Source organism: Ascaphus truei, chromosome 1, assembly GCF_040206685.1.
Source record: "Ascaphus truei isolate aAscTru1 chromosome 1, aAscTru1.hap1, whole genome shotgun sequence".
Classification (NCBI taxonomy): Eukaryota; Metazoa; Chordata; class Amphibia; order Anura; family Ascaphidae; genus Ascaphus; species Ascaphus truei.
The window spans coordinates 70814645-70837359 of NC_134483.1; the positions used below are offsets into that span (position 1 = coordinate 70814645).

At 45.1% G+C, this 22715-nt stretch overlaps 1 protein-coding gene across 3 annotated transcripts in view; it reads right to left on the reverse strand.

Annotated features, from left to right (window-relative positions):
• Positions 1-10485: 10485 nt before the first annotated feature.
• The window catches only part of ANKRD55 (ankyrin repeat domain 55), a 136895-nt gene continuing 124665 nt past the window's right edge, over positions 10486-22715 (reverse strand). For 2 of the 3 annotated variants that reach the window (XM_075589250.1, XM_075589258.1), the window contains one exon: positions 10487-11323. In XM_075589250.1, the coding sequence (XP_075445365.1) occupies positions 11064-11323 (260 nt within the window). In that variant the 3' untranslated portion in view covers positions 10487-11063. Of the gene's footprint in view, positions 11324-22715 lie in introns of all 3 variants that reach the window. The other variant, XM_075589242.1, reaches the window with a different exon arrangement.

Sequence of the window (22715 nt, forward strand, 5' to 3'; positions counted from 1 at the left end):
AGTCTCACGCCGGCCAGGGTAGGGTCTGTCTTCACTGCCTCCCTAAACTGGGCTCCTAATTCTGGCCACCCCTCAGTCAAGTCATTGTCCAGAGAATGGGGTAGGGTGAGGGGAAACAGTAAGTCAGTCTGTGGTTGCAACTGATCCTAACTGATCCTAACGTTGGTCCCAAAGGCTGGGGGACTGGCGCCGCAGCCATTGCCGCTGTCTTGTTTCGGGTAACCGCCGCCACTGCAGCGGGTTTGGGCACTCGGTCATAGGTGCAGGTCTTTGGTCCCAGATCGTTGCCAAGAAGAACATAGGCATCCAAACCGGGTAAAACCCCCACCTCCCGCACACCCTGGCCCTCCCCCAATCCAAGAAGATTCTGGCCACTTGCAGGAAACGTGGCTCTCCGTCGGCCACAGTGATCTGTATCCCAGGACCTGGGATCAATTCCTCTGGCCGGACCATATCAGGTCGGACCAGGGTCACTGCAGCTCCTGAATCCAGCAAGCCGACTGGTTGCCGGTCACCGATTGTGACCGGGGTGAGATGTCTTCTCCGGCCGTCCGTCTGCTGCAGGTCCGCGCTGAGATGTTCTCCGCTCCTGGCTGTAGGCACCGATGAAACCGGGACAGGTGCTGCATGGGACGTCTCGCTGGGAGTTGGTTCTATGACCGGTCCGGAGTCTGTGGTGGAAGCCACCCGCACACGGGCTACCGGCTTCGCAGCTGGGGTGCGTTGCCCCTGATGGGGTCCGCCGGAACGCACGGGTTCCGGGCAATCTGGTCTGATGTGACCAGGGCGGATGCAGTTGTAGCACCGGCGCTCGTGCCGGAGCTCCCCCGCCTTCGGTGGACTGCTGCCCGCAGGCGGCCTCTGAGTCCATTGGGGGGTATTGGCAGACTTTCTGGCTGGTGCCGCCGCCACCTCCGCCTTGGCTACTGTTTTGGTGGTCATCAGGGCTCGGCTGGCCACATAGTCACCTGCAAGCCTCACTGCCTCCTGTTAAGTCTTGGGCTTCTTGTCGTACACCCAAGCCCTCACCGCCGGCGGGCACTGCTCCATGAGCTGCTACTGAGAGATGAGGTCCAGCAGGTGTTGGTAAGTCCGTGCCTCATAGCCCTCCACCCAGCGTATCCCGTACAAAGCCATGCGGGTCACGTAGGTAACATAGGACTCCTGGGGCTGCCTCTCCTCCTGCCGGAATTTACCCCGGTAGGCTTCAGGGGTAAAACCATACTGAAACAATAACAGTTCTTTCAGGTGTTCGTAGTCATCAGCATACTCATCTGGAAGCGCCATCATCGTCTGCTTAGCCAAGTCGGACAGTAAGGGGTCCAAACGTGCAACCCTATGCTGGGGAAGCACTTTGTACCACCGGCACTGCGTTTCAAAGTTCTTTAAGAAACTGTCAATCTGGTCAGTGCCTTCCACGAACTTGGTGAGACTGTGCTGGTCCAGCTTGAGTTCATCTGTGTTGGGTTGGACAGGGGGGCAATAAGCAGGTCTGTTCACTGCCATAGTGATAAACTGCAGCCGCTCCTCCGGTGTCCCTCTGTCTCCCCATGCAGTAATCAGTGCCAACATTTCAGGGGTGAACGGACTGGTAGCCGCAGCAACTAGTACCCCTCCTGTTGCACTGCTCCCGGGAGGTGCACTCGTTCCCTCCCCGAGATTCCGCTGCCCCGGCACTGGGTTCCTTCCCTGATCTCCGGGTGGCTGTAAAAGGGCAAGCTGAGCCGTATCCTGAGGCTCTGCAAGCCGGGCTTCATAGTCACCGATTGCGTCAACCATGTCTGCGACCTCCTGGTTCTCATAGGGCAGTCCATATTCACGGCACTTGTCCTTCAGCTGAGCTCGGGTCCTCATGTTGGATGAGTCTTCAGCCTCGCTCATGGTTCAGTCACAGCAGTGAGGTGGTGTTACAACTTGTGTTAACTGTTGCATTACTGTGTGTTCAATAGCTTTAGTCCCAGGAACTCGCAATTCCTTCGAGTTCCCACTATATTACAGGGTAATTACTGTACACTGTAATACAGGTTCAGTTCAATCCCACCGCTGCCACCAGTTAATTATAGAGCTTGTCACGGTAGCTTATGACAAGATATAATGAACACCAAATATCTGGGTTGAACTGAACGAGGCTTAGATATAATAAAATATAATTTATTCCTTAAATAAGGTGAACACAGCAATATAGTACAATTAACCGGCAAGATAACACTTACTTAGGGTTGGGGGATGGAGAAGTATCCGCTAGAAATTCTCCAGCAGTCCAGTGACATTCAAGATGGAATCAGAAGCACAACTAAAAACTGTAGGGTTGACACAGTTTATATACCTGTGCAACCCTATTCTTAACATTGAACACAGCCTATTGGTGAACAATTATCTGTATCCACTCTCTAATGTGGAGACACAGACTAACAGACTAACCCATGCCCTCAGGTAACAATTAGACTGGTAGAGTTTGTTGATTGACTAATACTTAATCCCTAGACATTGGGTAACAATCAAGGCAGTTACTTTTTGATCACCGTGCTTAGGCTACTTAGCCGTCTGCCCTTCATGACCTATTAGCCTAGCAAATGGCGTCTGCATTTTCAGAACAGATCCAAAATAAAATACATATACTTTAATATCTACACATATTAATAAGTTTCATTCTGGTGGGCTCAGTGGGTCGACCTTTGCCAGTTTTTAATGCCTACAGTGACTCCACATATTGGCCAAATATGAACTCTCTGCGACCTCCAGAACTGGAGATACAGAAATGCACTTAAAAACATTAAAATACATGCTTATAATGAAACATGGGAACAGGGGAACATACATTTTCAAGGTACAACAAGGTGCAAACCTCATCCCTGGACCGCAGTCCAGTTAACCCCTTGTCTCTCTGGTGGGGTCAGGGGATGGCCATATGGGGTGCAACCCCTTTAATATCGGGCCACTCCCTTTCTCCCTCTACACTTCTCTTCCTGCATGGGAAAAATCTTGGGCCATTACTATAGGCGCTAATTATATAGAGAAAAGTGAAGGATATGCAGTGCACCAATTGATATAAATAATAATAATTAACTTAGTGAACAGTGTATGCTATTATAAAGTAGGATTCCATGTGAAAAGTAAAGGGGATACTGAGTGTATCAAAACATACAAGACCTTGTATCAAGGATTAAATGTAGTGGAGTCTGCTTCTTTCAGAATATATGGGTCCTCATCTCAAGGAACTAGGAAGATAAAGAAAAAACAAGTGCACGACTCATAGTGTAGTATAAAAAGTATAATGTTAAAAAATGGCGAACGGTAACTACAGCATCACACATACAAGAAAGATCTTTTAGGCATGTCATGTAACATTGATATGAGTTACCGCAACGGTTCCATATGTACTTTTTGGGAAGACAGCGTTGTCAACATCGCCAGCCTTGGCATCCGGTTGTTGAGGGACCCTTTGGAGAGAGCTTCTTCAGCTCAATGGTGCTGCGATGTGGTATAACCACGATCTCCAGTGTCCAGCGTCACGGATCCTGAGGTGTAGCACTGCCGGTGTAGTAGTTATGATCCTCTCGCAGGGAAAATCAACTGTGAGCCGTAGTGAATGGCGAGCAGTGATGTCATCGAAGTGTTGCAGGTGCAACAGTATGGTGAGACATTGGGAAGCCTCAAAATCACCGCTGGCACAGATTTAGCTGTATAGCAGAGAGAGTCTGTGAGCTCTAAAGTACATAAATAGTCCAACGCGTTTCGTTCAAGAACTTCTACTTCATCAGTGAATAAAGTGTCTAATGAATATGCCGGTATTTGAACCCCTTCTGATTGGCTGAAAAAAGGGTGTGTTTGTGTGTGTGAACCAACCAAAGGCAACCAAGCTAAACCAGCGAAGCTGCCTCAGGTTACTCATAATAAAAGCACTATACAAATATTGAATGACAACATTATTATAAAATAGACACTAATAAAAACAATATCAACAATAGATATTACAGTTAAAAAATGACCACATAATAATACAGAATCGTTGAAACAAAAGAAAAAGTTTAGAGCACTAGAAAAACAAATGATAAATATATTATGCTAAAACAACACACTGACCAAGAGATCATGAAAAAAATCAAACCTACATAAATGCTGGAAAATGATAAATAACATCGGATTATCATGAAACTAGGAGGAAAACACTTGAGAATAGCTATATAAACCAGGTGGATTTAACCACTTGATGGCCAATCATAAAGGACTGGAGTATAAAGCAGTGAGGCACCAATGAACTGCATAGATAATAGAAATTGACAAGTACATGAAGAAATAATTATTGACCAAAGACTTAATAAAGAGACCAAATATTAATCTCGTCATTACGTCCAGGAGGAGCTAAGGTTCATAGTTTATGAATCCAATAACTCTCATTTTGATTACATTTTTAATGTTGCCCCCCCTTCTATTCATAGAAACAGTTTGTATTCCTTTATACCTCATTCCAAGAAGATTTTTCTGATGATGGTTTTTAAAGTGTCTTGGCACACTGTGTTTCTCATATCCTATTTTTATGTTTCTTACATGCTCCAGAATTCTTACTCTCAAGAATCTTTTTGTTCTCCCAATATATTGGAGTCTAGATGTTCCTGACGTGCTCAAAGTTAGAAATCCCTAACTAATCAGTGCCTGATATTCCCTGTTTCACATGGTTGTTGCCAATTCACATTTAAATTTGCTCCACTAGAATCTAACCCTTTTCTGTTCTATTTCAAACTGGAATCATGGACACGGTACACAAAAGCAGGCAGAGCTTTTCTGAGTTCTCTAAAACCCTGATGGAAACATTGAGTCACTAGCGGGATAAGTATGAAAGCACTAAGGGCCAGATGCACAATCCCCCGTTACGTCAGGGATCATAATGTCATGTTATCAAAATCAGTAATGGATGGTATTTTCTGGTAAGACCCCAGTATTACGCGTTATTCCTATTTGCACCCTAAACTAAGTATCTTATTACTATTCTATCTATTTTATATTGTGTATTAGGTTGGGCAGTGTTGGTCATTTCTATTGATCTGAATGGACGTTATTTTCCCTGAGGTTAACGCCAATCCACAAAACTAATTATATGCAAAAACATTAGCCGTATAGCTCAACAGAGTAGGTGTAACGCAATGTTAAACAGACATACATTTAAAGGGAAACCCGGTGATATACTATGGTATGTGCAATGAAGGGCAGATTATTAACTAAACCACACAAAGAAAAATATAGAACCCGTAATTGCATTTAACACCAAATTAAATTACACATATACATGAACAAATATAGTTTTTAATCAATCGTTTTTAAAAAAAAATGTGATGCATTGTTTTTAAAAGAAGAAACAATAATGCTAATAACCATTTTGAAACATTCATTAAAATATATGAATCAAACTCCATCTTTAAATGGTATGATCAACAGACTTTCTTTAATGTATTGCTAAATCAGTCTAAGAGTGATGCTGCTTTATATAGAAATGCGAGAGGTAGTCCTACATTAAACTAGTGACCCTATGATGTTATTTCATGTTGTTAACACTTGGTGGACAATAGCCTTTCGATCAGATGATTACTCACACACACTCTGTTATCAATAATCTATTTACAGAGTCTTATTAAGTGAATTTCTAAAATTCACACTGATGTTCTTGCATTGATACCATTTACTGATTTGTAACCTTTTTGATATTAACGGGTCAGTTCTTTTTGAACAAAGGTGTCTCTCCCGTGTTGTTTAATGTTGGTTTTAGGGGATATATATGTAGCGGACATGTAAAATGGCTACAGTCATCTCTCCTGCTGACAGTAAGGCCTGGTAAGTTGTGGGCATGCCAGCAGTAATTATGGAGGTTTGCCCTCACACCCTGGTGGAGTGCCCTGTGTATGGACGGGAGTAGTCACATGCTCTGACTCCATGGTTAGTGATGTCAGAGGTGTGTCAGCTTCCAGAGTATACATAAGGCACAGCACTGAGCCTAAAGTTAGTTCTGCAGGAGTTCTGCCAGTTCTGCACAGATCTACGTTCAGCTCTGCCAAGAGGAGGAGTTCTGAAAGTTATGTTATAGTAACCATAGAGGAGACTGTGTCCAGGGACCTGGCACAGGGCAGTGATCCCTGCGGGGATAGGGAATCCCTATCTAAGGAGAGATACACCTTTTAAAGGGAGGCACTGACTGCAGAATGAGTGGCTAAGAATATACTGCGAGGGGCAGCTAGCCCACATCACCCAATAAAGATGTTCTCATTCACAAACCCTCTCGTGTACATGTGTGGAGTGAATGTACAGAGAGGAGCACCACGGAGGAGTTCCTCAACAGGATCATCCCCTTGCGGACGCAGGGACCCTGATGAGGTGGAGGCGCTGCACTGGAACTAGGTGAGACTCAGCACACTACCTCAGCTGCCTGTCTGGACGGGTCCTCCCCACACACCATCATGCGGGAGACTCAGGAGTCCTGTTGCCAACAGGTGCACCACCAGACACTACCACACTGTAATGGGGGCCGGTTAGACCACAGGGGCCAATGTGAGATTGGGTGGGTCAGGCCGGTTCACAAAAACCGTTACATATATATATATATATATATATATGTATATGTATATGTAGAGGTATCAGTACCGTGTTAGCCGAGCTTCAATAATCAAAAAATAAATAGTTGATACCGTTCTGTGGCGAACGAAATGCTTTTATTTGTGCGAGCTTTTGAGATACACTGATCTCTTCTTCCGGCGATGTTACAATGAATGAAGCAAGCAAAAGGTATACTTAAAAACTGTGTCTCTTGGAATGTTATCTGTGCTAGTCCTTCCCCCGGTGTGGATGTGTTTTATGGCTAGAGGTGTCAAAAGGTTCCTGAAAGCAAGTGATGTAAGAGTGTGTGTGTGTATCTGTGTGAATATAAATGTTTTTCCGTCCCTATACACCTATAGGGACCACATAGTATCCACACACACTTTTAGTTGTGCTACAATCTCTCACATTTCCACACCTACCCACACCATTTATATCCACACCCACTCCACACACACCTTTTGTTAAGCACTGTATATACTGTGGGCTCTCCATTCATTTATATTCACACAGATACACACACACACTCTTACATCACTTGCTTTCAGGAACCTTTTGACACCTCTAGCCATAAAACACATCCACACCGGGGGAAGGACTAGCACAGATAACATTCCAAGAGACACTGTTTTTAAGTATACCTTTTGCCTGCTTCATTCATTGTAACATCGCCGGAAGAGATCAGTGTATCTCGAAAGCTCGCACAAATAAAAGCATTTAGTTAGCTACAGAACGGTATCATCTATTTATTTTTTTATTTTATATATATATATATATATGAAACAAATGAAACTCAGTTGGCACACTGTAAACAGAACATATGCTGATGCTTGTCCCTTATGCACATATACACAGATAGATTTTACCAGATGGGAGTCCGGGAAAAAACAAGACAGCACACAGCCAAGGAAATCCAGAAGTACTGTATTCAATTATTGCATGGCACCACATCCAACGTTTCGGTCATCAAAGAGTGACCTTCCTCAGGGACGTCCCTGACGTATATATATATATTTATATAGAGCACTTTGGGACTCTATTAAATAATGACTTCTCCAACACATTGTTAAAGCCCTGTGTTCCCTATAACGAAGTTCTGTGGATAGGCATTGTTAGAGGGAACACCTCTTTTGCATATTATTAGCACTAATGTCTGTTCTAGTAACGCAAAGGCTGGTTATGGCTGAAAAGGACATTTTAGTGAACTTTGAAGATCCTCCTTAAGTCAATAACTGAGCTTTGTCCATCTAATGTAAGACTCATATGCCTCTGAGGAAGCGGACAGCTGCTCTGCGAAATGTGTAGGGCTCGTCTTGAGGAGAAGGCAGGACCTAGTTGGAGATTCAGAAATGCAGAGGCATCTCCATGACTACGTGACGTCATCACCAGATATGAACAGTACGCAACGGTTCTTAGCGTTCCAGAGGGAGAAAAGGTAGAGACTGAACCACAAAGACATTTGCCTATTGAGGGAGCATTCCTACATTGACCTGCATGCCACATCATTGTGCTTGAGTGCAAGCACCTTACTTTTGAGTGAGATTCATTATTATTTTTTTATACGGTATCAATACATTTATCTGCACCATAGAGTGGTGTGTTTTTTGCTCTTCTACCCCACTGCAGTTACGAAGTTGTACTAAATCGTAAAGCCCCTCATAGACTAGCCCATTAACTTGAATGGACCATCTGGCCCTAAGTGTATTGAACCACTAATTATTTCACACAACAGTGCCTTTCTCGTATCCTTATCCTGATATGAACCTTGTTGCACCTCAATTAAGATTCTCTCTTGTTCTGATTCAGCCTGGGATCAACCTTGCTCCACTTTATCCTAGAATTGGCTTTGCGCTACAGGTCCAATCCTTAATTGCAGTTCTATTATTTTTTTTTGCAAAAAATTACTATAAGACACACTATAATCACAGTGAAAAGATAATGAAAAGTGCCATTCAATTATTAAGAGACTAGTGTCCTGCATAAAAACAAATAATGACAAAATGTGATACATCCTACTTAACTATCTGTCCCTGCAGCTTGGGTACGACTCTCTCACCCAAAGAACAAAGATATTCCAATCGAACAAAATACCTTATAGCGCTGGAAAGACAAAAAGAGAAAAACAAAACATAGTGTGTGTGCAGACACCTCCTCACTAAATTATTGAATTTACAAGAAATGTTCTTTAAAACAGCATTGAATATGGCGTCAGCCTCTGGTGAGGACCTCCTTCTGGAATTGGAGATAATTTTATTTGGGATCCCCTTCTCCACACCTCTCACGGGCCAGGGTAGAGACTGTAGCTTGTGTGGTGTTTGCAAAGCGAGAGCGAAACGCGTACAGTGAGCAATAGAGGAATCAGACCAAGGGCTATGCCGAGTTGAGACGGAGACCAGTACCGCAAGACGTGATCATTAGACCACTTGACGTGGAAGTGGACTGAATCAAACGCTACGGCGGAGAGATACCAGCAGCTACACTCTGAGTCTGTTGTACTCAATTGTGATTTTATCTTTTTAAATTTGTAAAGGCACTGCATATTTTTACCATTTTCCATTTGGTGATTACATTTTATCACACTATAGTATGTGCGCTGTATTTCCGCTCCCCATTTGTTGATACACACCATACCAGCTACAGTCTCTACCCTGACCAGTGAGGTGTGTGGAGAAAGGGACCCCAAAGAAATACATATACGCCCATCTCCAATTCCAGAAGGAGGTCTTCACCAGATGCTGACACCATTTTCAATTCTGTTTTAAAGAAATGTTTTTTAAAACAGTGGAGGTGTCTGTTCACACACAGATTACACTAGGTTTTGTTTTTCTTTTCTTATCTTCCTAGCACCACAGGGTATTTTTTCCATTGGAGTATTATTATTATTATTTTTTTTTTAAATGTAGTCATGTCATGTTTGGCTACTATTCTGCCCTGTCCTGACATGTTAGTCCTGGTAACAGCAGGCAGTGTTAGGACCAATCATGGATTTTCCCCACTCAGGCAGTACCCCTGAGTGACAGGGGAAGAGGTGGGATCAGGTCTCTGTTCTACCCAATCCTGGGTTCAGGCTTGGTACTCACCCCCTACTGTACTCAAGGGGGTTGCATCTCCAAATTGTGAGTTGGGTCTCTACCGTGAGAGGCCCAGGTTACTTCACTTCAGGGGAGAGTGTGATTACCTATTCCCCTGGTTCTGCAAGATGACCAGGGAAGAGCTAGGACTGCTGCTGGGACCCTTGACCCGTAGTGCAGGTCCAGGCTCCAACTGAAGTTTGAGAGACCGGAGTAGTGACTGCATTGGGCAGAATTGCCTTGAGAATGTGCTGAGCAGAAGAATAAAACAGTTCCTGTTACATATACCTCCTGCCTGGTTTGTAATCTTTCCTGGGGGAGAGGAGTCTGTTCTACTGTGGGAGATTACCTTCATACGTCTGGAGCCTACAGCAGAAGGAGGCGCTGAGTACCATGGAGTAAATGTCGGGTATGTACCCCAGATGCCTGTTCTGCAGTCCCCACAAACATTGCGAGCCAACAGGTAGCATGCTTCATACACCTGGTAACGGGAATCTCCGATAGGGGGAAACACCATTACATAAAGCTTTCACATTCCCTCACCCTCGCACATACAGATAATCATTACCTTGTAGTATTAAGGCACCTTCTATGCCAGAAGAAATTGAATATAGAATAGAATATGTTGGACTGGCTGTTAGCAGAATAACCTACTTACCTGATTTTTTGCATTCTGTACAACTGCAAATTATGGTAGCTTGAGGATCTGAGCATAATAAGGCACATTTTTAGGAGCCTTTTTAAAGTAAGGGATTGTGTAGAGTAGGTTTGTGAGTTTTTTTTTGAATAGCAGATTGTTTCAATGACAATTCACAATTTGGATACTGCAATTTAATTAGTCCCAGTACAATGAGATGCTGTTACTCAGAGCTTGTGTGTTCCCTAATAGATGGTGAAAGATGGTGAAATTCTGAACATAACCTATTTAAGAAAGACATTTTGGCTCTGATGACCTGGATTTTCACAGCTATTTTCAAAAACATGACCACTAAATATTAAAACATACGTATTGAAGAGTGACATCCTGGTTACAATATACCAGTTTTATATTTCTGATATTTTCAATTAAATGTAGGAAGAAGAAATGATATTCACCTTTGTTCTCCTTTCCTTTTTATTGTACACAATTAAAATAAATGATTGAGTTTTTAAAAAAAATGAAATTAAATTACCCCATATCTTTGAAAGCATTATTTGCATTTGTTGCTCATATTTTTGGCATGGAAGATCACAAAATAATAACTTAGAAAAATGAATAGCTTTTCAAAAAATAGCAAAACCTATATTATGCTCTTAATCAGTATTAGGAACTTAAATACAAAATGTTCACATGTATACTTCTCACACAGCAACATACAGTACATAAAACACACTGCATAAATCTCTGTATCTCTGACCAGCAATGTATGACTAATCATTTGTATCTGATTTGTTTGGAGATTTCATAAGGCTTTCTGTTGTACTGTGTCCCTTCTGACTTGGGATGGCAGGGAGTACACGAGTGGTCCTTAGAGGTTCTCTTCTTAGAACAGGTAGGAAAGAATACAATGAGTGGCTCTGGGTTTTAGAGATAATCACTGGTGACAGAGAGGGTCCAGTCCTTAAGGAGTTTACAGGCAGAGACATTGACTTCTTGACACCCTGACAGCCTGGACCAGATGGCAACTGGACTGAAAAAAAAAAAAAGTAAATACATTCAGATTTGTTTCAGAAAAAGTTATAATGCAGAATATTAAAATGTATATGTGAGGCATTTTTGATGTGATTAGTACGCAAGCAATTGAACTTGGGATTCACCAAGAGTTTGAAAGATTTTTTTTTAACCATCTCTTGGATTTCTGCATAATGTATTTCATGCACTAAATTATGAACTATAATACTATATTATGAATATATATTATGAACAATATTACTATACTATAAACTATCGTAGCATTCCACGAAATCTGGTATAATGTGAACAACAGATAGAGTTCTACAAGCCACAAAGGTTATGAAGAAGCATATATTATATATAGATGGGATACCTTTAATTGGATCAACATAAGAAATAAATGGCCGATTTACTCTATGGTATTATGTTATGGCTGCCAAAATATTAAATGAAGAACTGGAAGACATTCTATTGCAATTTTGAGACATGCTAGGTGTCCAAGAAACATGCTCCGGAAGACATTTATACTGTAGCCAATGTACACAATGTGCCATATTTACTAAGAGGAATTATAATATGCCACAAGTTACTTTACAGCCCATTCAAGGGCCATATTTACTAAGCAGTGCTATTCCAGAAGACACCTCCCAGTGGTGAATGGCACTATACAGCCCATTCACTTGACATTTACCCAGTCATACGTGTAGGTCTCGTGGAGTAGCTTTGCAAATGTAACCCAGTGTGGTTTTCTATGGGATTATGAGCTCATAAATAGAGTTTTATATTCAATCCATATTTAGGAAGCAGTGGTAGCCACACCACCAGACCCTTCAGACTTCTCCTGGTGCACCTGCTCTGACTTGGCAGTTTGAGCTTAGAACAACACTTTAAAGCTGCAGTCCCCCTTGTGCTTTTGTTTAGCAGCTGAAATATGGATAATTTGTAGAATATTTTATATATTAAAACAAAACCTGTGAAAATAAAATGCACATGTAAAATCTTTGATTCGGATATTTTCTAAAAAAGAAAGAATGTTTTACCCTTACTATACTTGAGTTGGGAACTGACTGGCTTGCAGGATAGGGGACACTTGCCAGGCTGCTTCAACATTGCAGCATCCGGACAGCAGATGGTGCTCCTGAGCCCTCCTTAGACACTCCTTCCTAGACCTCCCAACAACTTTCTACTGTGTATATTTCTACTGTATATTTCTGTTTATGTATGAATACAGTATATATGTGTGGGTTCTGTCTATGAACATAGTGTATACGTAGTGTTTGTACGTAGTGCATGTAAGTGTGAGTATGTATGTGATGCATATATGTTGAGTTTGTATATGGTACACATCTGTGCTTTACAGTATATGGTGCGTGTATAGTATACATGTATATGGTACATGTATGGTGGTGTGTGTAATATATATAATGTATAGCATGTATGGTCTGAGTACTGTATATGGTGCATGTATAACAGGTGTGGCAATATATAGTGGATGTATGGTGTGTGTAGCCCCCAGTGTATGGCAAGCAACGCATGCACACTGCCCCCCAAGAGGGTTCCTCTCTATTGGACATGTGACTATAATGAGCCAGTAGAGAGGCTGGTGAAGGAGGAGGAACCGAGAGGGAGAGGAGTTTTTAAGAGGGGGCAGACCTGAGCACAGCATGCTTTTTGAGGTCTACAGAGAGAGTGCAAGTGGTGACGGAAGCTGAGCTCTTCAGTTCTAGAGTGGAAAAGAGATCACGTGCCACTGGTGGGGATCCTCAACGGCTATAAAGACACAGTGGTACCGGAGCACCTTTTTGAAAAACAGGCCTGCAACAGGTTCCGTTCAACACGAGCTCCCACGGTGTGCTGGAACCACCATAAGCCAACATGCCCACGATTGGGTGGCTACTACACCACTGACACTGATTCACATCTGCGCAGTGCTAATTGGGGATTGTGTTGTGTGTGTGTGTATGTGTGTACAGTGTGTAGTGATCCTCTGCTGAGGATCACAAGGTGCCTGAGTTTATGAGTGTATAGTAAACAAAGTGAATTACCCATATTGTGTTTGTATTATTCCTTCCGTCTGATCGGAGGACACGTGGGGCCCAATAAGTGACAAGGCTCTCAAGCCTCAGCAATAGTTATAAGTCTGAGAGCTAAAAGTAGAGGGGTTACATTCGTGTGAAAAGGAAAAAGACAGCGCACAACTCTCATAGCGTACAGTAATAATGTAAATTTAATGTGATAAATAAAAAGGTGGTATTATATGTACGTACAGAAATTCCAAAGGTTAAAATAGGGCATGTTTGGGGCACATGTTACCACTGAAGCATACAACTGGTCTCAGTTCTGCAAGCTTCCGCCGTTGTCGCTCCAGTCCCTGCCTGGTAGGTGATGGTGTCCTTGTATCTGGGCGCTCTGATGTCCAGGCTCGCACCCACAGCTGTACCCGCTCCAAGCGCGGTGATGACTTGCTCAGCAGGGAACCCACAATGTTCAGTTGAATATAATAGAACAGTTATAATCCCTCACTGTTGGCTCTGAGGCTCAGTACCCACAATGTTAGTCGTTCGCTTACGGAGCACTAAGGCGGAGCTGCTCACGTCACCAGAATCCTGCCGCATAAATGCGACCAACTAGCACTGACTCAGAATGGCTTACCGCAGGCTCTGTTAAAAGCAGAACACAGTGAATTGGGATAAAAAAGCAATTGTTGCTCAATACAATAACCGCCTACGCATTTCGTAGAGCTAGTCTACTTATACAGGGATAATTAACTGCACAAATACAGATGATATTTATACCCTAATAATGCAAATGATTGGCCGTTCAGGGTGTAATGCTCAACCAATCACGGACAGATTCACAAATTCACACCTGTATACATAATTACAATCAAAGTAAAAAAATGTAAAACTTTTCACACGGGACCGGAAACACTGATCCTCAAACCCTTGAGAAATCCGTCAATGTCGTCCATACCATCTACAAACTTGCTGAAGCTGTAGCGTGACACCTTTGGCAGTGGAGGTTGGTCAGTGTCCCGTCGGGGTCTTGGGGGCTGCACACCTTGAGAAGCTGCAATCAACTGCAACCTTTGCTTGAATGTGACCCCTTCTCCCCAAACGGCGATGAGAGAAGTAAGTTCTGTGGTAGGGAGAACGGAAGCAATTGGGGCTGCACTCCCTGGTTCACGCTCACAATCTGGGTCCTTTTCTTCCCTGTTCTCCTCCTCCACCTCCACTACCTCCAGGGCTGGAAGATCCTCCTGGACCCTGGCTGGGTGGTTGCCCCTGCATCAGCAGGTGAAGCTATGCCCGCTTCATGGCGCTCGAGATCCTCCTCCAGCTGAGTCTTTGCCCGACGGGCGGTCGGTCCTCCATATCCCTCACACCGAGTTATGATTCTGGAATGGTCCCAGGTCCGGTACCGTCCTGGTGACACTAAGCTTAAAGTGACGAGAGAACCTGCGCTTTATCTGCTTTGTGAAACGTGAGTACTGGTAAGTCACTACTTGTTTTGGGAACTCACAATCTTACGAGTTCCTCTTTATGTTATAAATCCCTGCAGGACTTTATAGCTTAAAGCTCAATGATCCCACCGCTGCTACCAGTAAATAAGCTTTCACAAGAGACAAGGTTATTTACACCTTTTTACCGGGATCATTCATTGAGAAAAACAAGGTAATGAAATACATTTTAGTTTATTCTGCATAAATTCGCTTACACACAATGATACACAAAATACAGACAAAAAGACACACTTACGTTGGGACTGGTGTCGAAAACGAGACTTTCCTAGGTGCAGGGAACTCTATGGGAGAGTTTTACCCTGACGGGGACTTAGCCCGGGATCTCCAAACCAAATCTCTGGAAACCAAATGGCATAAAATTCCATACGCCACCGCTACGTTCCCTTCTGAGAACTTGGTTCTTCCTGACCGCGAGTTAGTCCAAATCTCCTGGAATTCAAATTGGCATAAAATCCCAGCCGCATCCGCTACGATCGTTTCTGAGAACTTGGGCGTAAAAGTCGGGACTTAGACTCTGGTGGGCAGGCTTTTCAGGCTCAAAATTGAAGCTGGTTGCTCTGCTATTTACACAGAAGCAACTTTGAAAAGCCCGTCCGCACTCTTACTATCGGAGACTGCGAATCTGATTGGCTCATCGATTTTTATAGTATTTTATACACACAAAACTGAACAGCAAATCAACACTTGGGAACTTTCCCAGGCAACCAATCAGAGCCAAGTCGGCTAGAAAAGCTGGGTCAACGGGAAATCCGAAAAAGCCAAGAGACATGCGCAAGCCTGCCACCTCTCTCCCTGGCTATCTGAATGCCATGCGCTGAGCAGGCTCCACCAGGTCTGGCAGGGCAAGTGGCATCCCGTAGGACTGCCATTGATCTCCGGACCTGGTACTCCACCTTTCCCCGCTGACCAAATGCTATTAACAAATCTGGGCTTCCTCTGGCTGCTTTGAACTCCGATGTCCAGAAGACTTACCGGCGCCTATGGGTTAGCTCGGCAGCCTGTTTGGACATCGGTACCGAATGTAAAAAACACATTACATTACATTAAAGTATATTTTAATACACTTCTGAGTCCCTGGGTACAGGGGACAGAACAGGGAAAATATTGTAGTTTTATTTATATCTGCCTTATTCTCTACACCAGTGTTTCCCAAAGTGTGCGCCCCGGCGCCCTGGTGCGCCGCGGCTTGGCTAGAGGGGCGCCGCGATCAGGGCCGCCAGCAGCGGGGAACAAGGGCTGCTAGTTAATTAAAAAAAAAAAAAAAAACCTCTGAAAAAAAACCTCTGAAGCTGGCGCCGGGTCTCCCTGGCAGCGCCGGAAGTAAGAGAGAGGGAGGCCCGGCGCGCACGCTGGAGGAGCAGCACCGGGACACAGATGTCTCCCAGCAGCACACGGCCCTCCCACCGCAGCACACCGGCCTTCCCCCCACGTGGCACAGGCCCCCGCAGCACTGACCTCCCCAGTGCAGGGACCGGGCAGTTCAGCCATACACTCCCCACCCCCCCCCGCGCAGCATCGGCTCCACGCATCACCGGCACGCCACTCCTCCCTCCCCCCCCCCCCGCAAGCCACCAGTCTGACCATCATCCCCAAGGTAAATATATGTATTGGGGGTGTTGGGGTAATTTTTATGTGTTGGGGTAATTTGTATATGTATTGGGGGTCTTGGGGTAATGTTTATATGTATTGGGTGTGTTGGGGTAATTTGTATATGTATTGGGGGTATTGGGGTAATTTTTATATGTATTGGGGGTGTGTGTGATTGTGTGTATATGTGTATATATATATATATATATATATATATATATAAATAACAAATTAGGTGGGTTTTTTTGTATGCATTTGGGGGGAGGTTGTATATATTTGGGGGGTGGGGATTTTTTTGTATGTATTCGGGGGTGGGAAGTTTTTAGGTATATATCTTGTGGGGGGAATTGTGGGGGGGGAGACGGAATGAGTAAGCGTGGGGTAATTGACGGAGGGAGAGGAGAGAGGGGGTGAGTGAGGAAAAGAGGGAGTAAGAGTAAGAAGCAGGGGAGAGAAATACATGCGAGGCGGGAGGGTGAGAGAGAGAGAGTGTGAGAGAGAGAGCGTGTGAGAGAGAGATTGTGTGAGAGAGAGTGCGTGAGAGAGAGTGAGTGTGAGAGACAGAGTGTGAGAGAGAGAGTGTGAAAGAGAGTGTGTGTGAGAGAGAGAGTGTGTGAGAGAGAGAGTGAGAGAGAGCATGTGAGAGTGAGAGCGTGTGTGAGAGTGAAAGCGTGTGTGAGAGTGAGCGTGTGTGAGAGTGAGCGTGTGTGAGTCTGCGTGTGTGAGAGTCTGCGTGTGTGAGAGAGAGAGTCTGCGTGAGCGTGTCTGAGAGAGCCAGAGTCTGCGTGAGAGACATACCAACTGCGCACTGCAACTGTTAGGTATGTATATACAACTTTGTTTTCACTTTGGGCGCCGCGGAAAAATCCTGATCACCTTAGGGAGCCTTGAACCGAAAAAGTTTGGGAACCACTGCGCTACACACTTTCCCTTGGACTCAGTTTGGACTCTCAGAGTCCTCCCTCAACCTTATATACGGTTGAGGACCCCACAAACCTTATACTGGTTATGGGTCACCTTGACACTAGCTGGGGAAACCCCCTTAACCTAGGAATTCCCTCGGCTACAGGAATACATGTTTTATCCCTGTGCCTCATTCTCCTTTCTGGGCTGTGCTGAAGCAGGGTACCTTAGTGGTGAGTCAAGCTTGCGTTTTCAAGTGGAGGTATTGCCGGGATAATGTGCCTACATGTATCCAAGAAAAAGGCATGATTGCCGGGTACATTTATAACCGGGGGAACTGACAACTCCAGACCCCAACCTCCTAGGCACATTCTGTCAACGGGTCCTCCACAAACCCCCCCTTGAAACTCATACCCCAGCAATCCCTGCTTGCATGCCGGAAAGGGAGAAACACAAAAAATACTTTTAATACATACAGTATAACACAGTGATACAATGTTACAAGCTGACTCTCTGAGACCCTTGAACACGGATCAACCAAAACGGGCTTGACCTTTATTAGAGAGCCTGGTTACCCTCTCCCGTCACACTAGCAAAGCCAGAATGGTGTATATCAGTTTTGCAGATCAGTCAATGTAGCAGAATTAGGCCTCGGGCATGGTCAGCGATTAGGTGCTGCTCGGCACTGAGCCCCTGCAGCCGTAATGAGAGCGGCTTTAGCAGGGGCTCGCGCACGCTTCCGCAGGCGTGCGGAAGCGTGTGTCTTAGAAAAAATGTTGGTTTTGGTGCTCGCCGGCGCGCAGGGCCGGTCACGTGAGCGGGTCGCCCAATGAGGGCGAACCAGCTCCGTGACGTCACAGGCTCCCTCCCCCCCCCGACACGCCCCCGGATAGCGCTTGGACTAAGGCCAGGGAAAGCACTCGCTTTCCCTCAGCCTCAGTGCGCCTCCGCACGGGCTGAGTGACCATGGACTCAGCCTTAGGCTAGAGCAGGCCTGCACAACTCCAGTCCTCAAGGGCTGCAAACAGGCCAGGTTTTCAGGATATCCCTACTTCAGCACAGCCGACTCAATTAGTGGCTCGGTCATACTGAGCCACTAATTGAGCCAGCTGTGCTGAAGTAGGGATATCCTGAAAACCTGGCCTGTTTGGGGCCCTCGAGGACTGGAGTTGGGCCGGCCTGGGCTAGAGCACTCTCATTTATTCATAGAAGGATATCTTTTTGCTCATGTTTTTGTATTGAAAAAAAAAAATGAGACTCAACGCACTTCACAATTACAGTATAATATAGCCTGCAGTATTCAGTACTGTATATATTATTTTACATGAACAGTTCCTACCCCATAGGCCCAAAGTCACAAGGAATAGACATTAATACAGTATTTGAACCAGGTTCAACGCACCGGGGATTAGTTACCAAACATAACAAATAATAAACACAAAAATTTAAATGAGCCTCTAATAATATTAAAAAAGTACTTTTAATAAATCAATATAAAACAGTCTAATAGACCACACATAAACACGTTACTAAACAAATGACAAAAGATAAAAATATATATACTGCTTCCCTATACTAGGAGCAAGCATTCATACAAATACCATATGTATAGATACCCTGAGGTAACACACAGACACTTAATGCAATACTGAGCTGCACAATATATACAGACTCAGACGCTGGGCCAAAAAACTGCAATGGGGGAGGCAGGCACTCACCAGGGTAGCGCAAACTGAACCACAAGCAGGAGCAAAGGCGTTCGGACAGCCCCAGCTGTGGAGGTCACGAGAGGTCACTCTCACGCGCTGCGCTGATTGGCTGAGGCGGTAGCTGCACACCAGGAAGTGCGGACTGTTTGTATCATCTCCCCGGCTGGGGCTGTCCGGAGTCTGAGTCTGTATATATTGTGCAGCTCAGTATTGCATTAAGGGTCTGTGTGGTACCTCAGGGTATCTGTTCATATGGTATTTGTGTGAGTGCTTGCTCCTAGTATAGGACAGCAGTATATATATATTTTATCTTTTGTCATTTGTGTAGTACCATGTGTTTATGTGTGGTCTATTAGACTGTTTTATATTGATTTATTAAAAATACTTTTTAAATATTATTAGAGGCTCAAAAATGTTCATTCAATATGTGCATCAATACAATCGGCACACTGACAAGTGATTAGCTAAACTGCACATCGATCCGTTCTCCTGTAATCGACTGTAATAGATCACTTGCTCAGGGTTATTTAATTCAGTTCTTGCAAAGCATTCTGGCAATGTAGTCCTGAAATATGATTGACTGGGCAGTTACTAGATACAATTGGTGCCCTGCTAGAGAGAGAGGGCGGGGCTCAAGAGCCAGAGCCTGTCAGAAGGGAAAGGGGCTGTCACTTTGGAAATGCTTTCTACATTAGAAACATTAAAAATGTCTTTAAAACATTCTTTTTTTTTTAAAATGCTACAAGTATTTTCTCATAGTACAGAACGGATTTATTAAGCTGCCTCTTCTCCTTCCTCCATCTCACCTCAGGACTTTGCTGACTATTTCAAGGAAATGTGTAATCCATACATTAGAACATCCCCTCTGTTTCCTCCTCCCACCCTACGAGCTTCCTAACTCTCCTCCTGCATTCCTTGACACTTTTTCCGCTGTCACAGAGGAGGATGTGTCACTTTTGATCTCCTCTTCTCCATCTACCACCTACCCTCTTGACTTAATTCCCTCTCATCTCCTAAGACCTCTTGCTCCTTCTATAATACCTACTCTCATAGAGATTTTTTAACTCCTCCCTCTACTCAAGTACCTTTCCCTCCTCCTCCAAACATGCAAAAGTCATACCATTACTCAAAAACAGCAAGTGTGACCCTGCCTGTTTCTAACTATTGACTTGTCTCTCTCCTGCCTTTTGCCTCTAAACTCCTTGAATGTCTTGTATTCTCTAGGCTGATCCATTTTCTCACCACCTATTCTCTCCTAGACCCTCTACAATCTGGCTTCCGCACTGCTCGCTCCAATGAAACAGCCCTCACTAAAATAACTAATGACCTCCATGCTGCCAAAGACAAAGGTCATTACACTCTGCTCATTTTACTCGATCTCTCTGCTGCGCCCCGGCGCCCTGGTGCGCCGCGGCTTGGCTAGAGGGGCGCCGCGATCAGGGCCGCCAGCAGCGGGGAACAAGGGCTGCTAGTTAATTAAAAAAAAAAAAAAAAACCTCTGAAAAAAAACCTCTGAAGCTGGCGCCGGGTCTCCCTGGCAGCGCCGGAAGTAAGAGAGAGGGAGGCCCGGCGCGCACGCTGGAGGAGCAGCACCGGGACACAGATGTCTCCCAGCAGCACACGGCCCTCCCACCGCAGCACACCGGCCTTCCCCCCACGTGGCACAGGCCCCCGCAGCACTGACCTCCCCAGTGCAGGGACCGGGCAGTTCAGCCATACACTCCCCACCCCCCCCCGCGCAGCATCGGCTCCACGCATCACCGGCACGCCACTCCTCCCTCCCCCCCCCCCCGCAAGCCACCAGTCTGACCATCATCCCCAAGGTAAATATATGTATTGGGGGTGTTGGGGTAATTTTTATGTGTTGGGGTAATTTGTATATGTATTGGGGGTCTTGGGGTAATGTTTATATGTATTGGGTGTGTTGGGGTAATTTGTATATGTATTGGGGGTATTGGGGTAATTTTTATATGTATTGGGGGTGTGTGTGATTGTGTGTATATGTGTATATATATATATATATATATATATATATATAAATAACAAATTAGGTGGGTTTTTTTGTATGCATTTGGGGGGAGGTTGTATATATTTGGGGGGTGGGGATTTTTTTGTATGTATTCGGGGGTGGGAAGTTTTTAGGTATATATCTTGTGGGGGGAATTGTGGGGGGGGAGACGGAATGAGTAAGCGTGGGGTAATTGACGGAGGGAGAGGAGAGAGGGGGTGAGTGAGGAAAAGAGGGAGTAAGAGTAAGAAGCAGGGGAGAGAAATACATGCGAGGCGGGAGGGTGAGAGAGAGAGAGTGTGAGAGAGAGAGCGTGTGAGAGAGAGTGTGAGAGAGAGAGATTGTGTGAGAGAGAGTGCGTGAGAGAGAGTGAGTGTGAGAGACAGAGTGTGAGAGAGAGAGTGTGAAAGAGAGTGTGTGTGAGAGAGAGAGTGTGTGAGAGAGAGAGTGAGAGAGAGCATGTGAGAGTGAGAGCGTGTGTGAGAGTGAAAGCGTGTGTGAGAGTGAGCGTGTGTGAGAGTGAGCGTGTGTGAGTCTGCGTGTGTGAGAGTCTGCGTGTGTGAGAGAGAGAGTCTGCGTGAGCGTGTCTGAGAGAGCCAGAGTCTGCGTGAGAGACATACCAACTGCGCACTGCAACTGTTAGGTATGTATATACAACTTTGTTTTCACTTTGGGCGCCGCGGAAAAATCCTGATCACCTTAGGGAGCCTTGAACCGAAAAAGTTTGGGAACCACTGCGCTACACACTTTCCCTTGGACTCAGTTTGGACTCTCAGAGTCCTCCCTCAACCTTATATACGGTTGAGGACCCCACAAACCTTATACTGGTTATGGGTCACCTTGACACTAGCTGGGGAAACCCCCTTAACCTAGGAATTCCCTCGGCTACAGGAATACATGTTTTATCCCTGTGCCTCATTCTCCTTTCTGGGCTGTGCTGAAGCAGGGTACCTTAGTGGTGAGTCAAGCTTGCGTTTTCAAGTGGAGGTATTGCCGGGATAATGTGCCTACATGTATCCAAGAAAAAGGCATGATTGCCGGGTACATTTATAACCGGGGGAACTGACAACTCCAGACCCCAACCTCCTAGGCACATTCTGTCAACGGGTCCTCCACAAACCCCCCCTTGAAACTCATACCCCAGCAATCCCTGCTTGCATGCCGGAAAGGGAGAAACACAAAAAATACTTTTAATACATACAGTATAACACAGTGATACAATGTTACAAGCTGACTCTCTGAGACCCTTGAACACGGATCAACCAAAACGGGCTTGACCTTTATTAGAGAGCCTGGTTACCCTCTCCCGTCACACTAGCAAAGCCAGAATGGTGTATATCAGTTTTGCAGATCAGTCAATGTAGCAGAATTAGGCCTCGGGCATGGTCAGCGATTAGGTGCTGCTCGGCACTGAGCCCCTGCAGCCGTAATGAGAGCGGCTTTAGCAGGGGCTCGCGCACGCTTCCGCAGGCGTGCGGAAGCGTGTGTCTTAGAAAAAATGTTGGTTTTGGTGCTCGCCGGCGCGCAGGGCCGGTCACGTGAGCGGGTCGCCCAATGAGGGCGAACCAGCTCCGTGACGTCACAGGCTCCCTCCCCCCCCCGACACGCCCCCGGATAGCGCTTGGACTAAGGCCAGGGAAAGCACTCGCTTTCCCTCAGCCTCAGTGCGCCTCCGCAC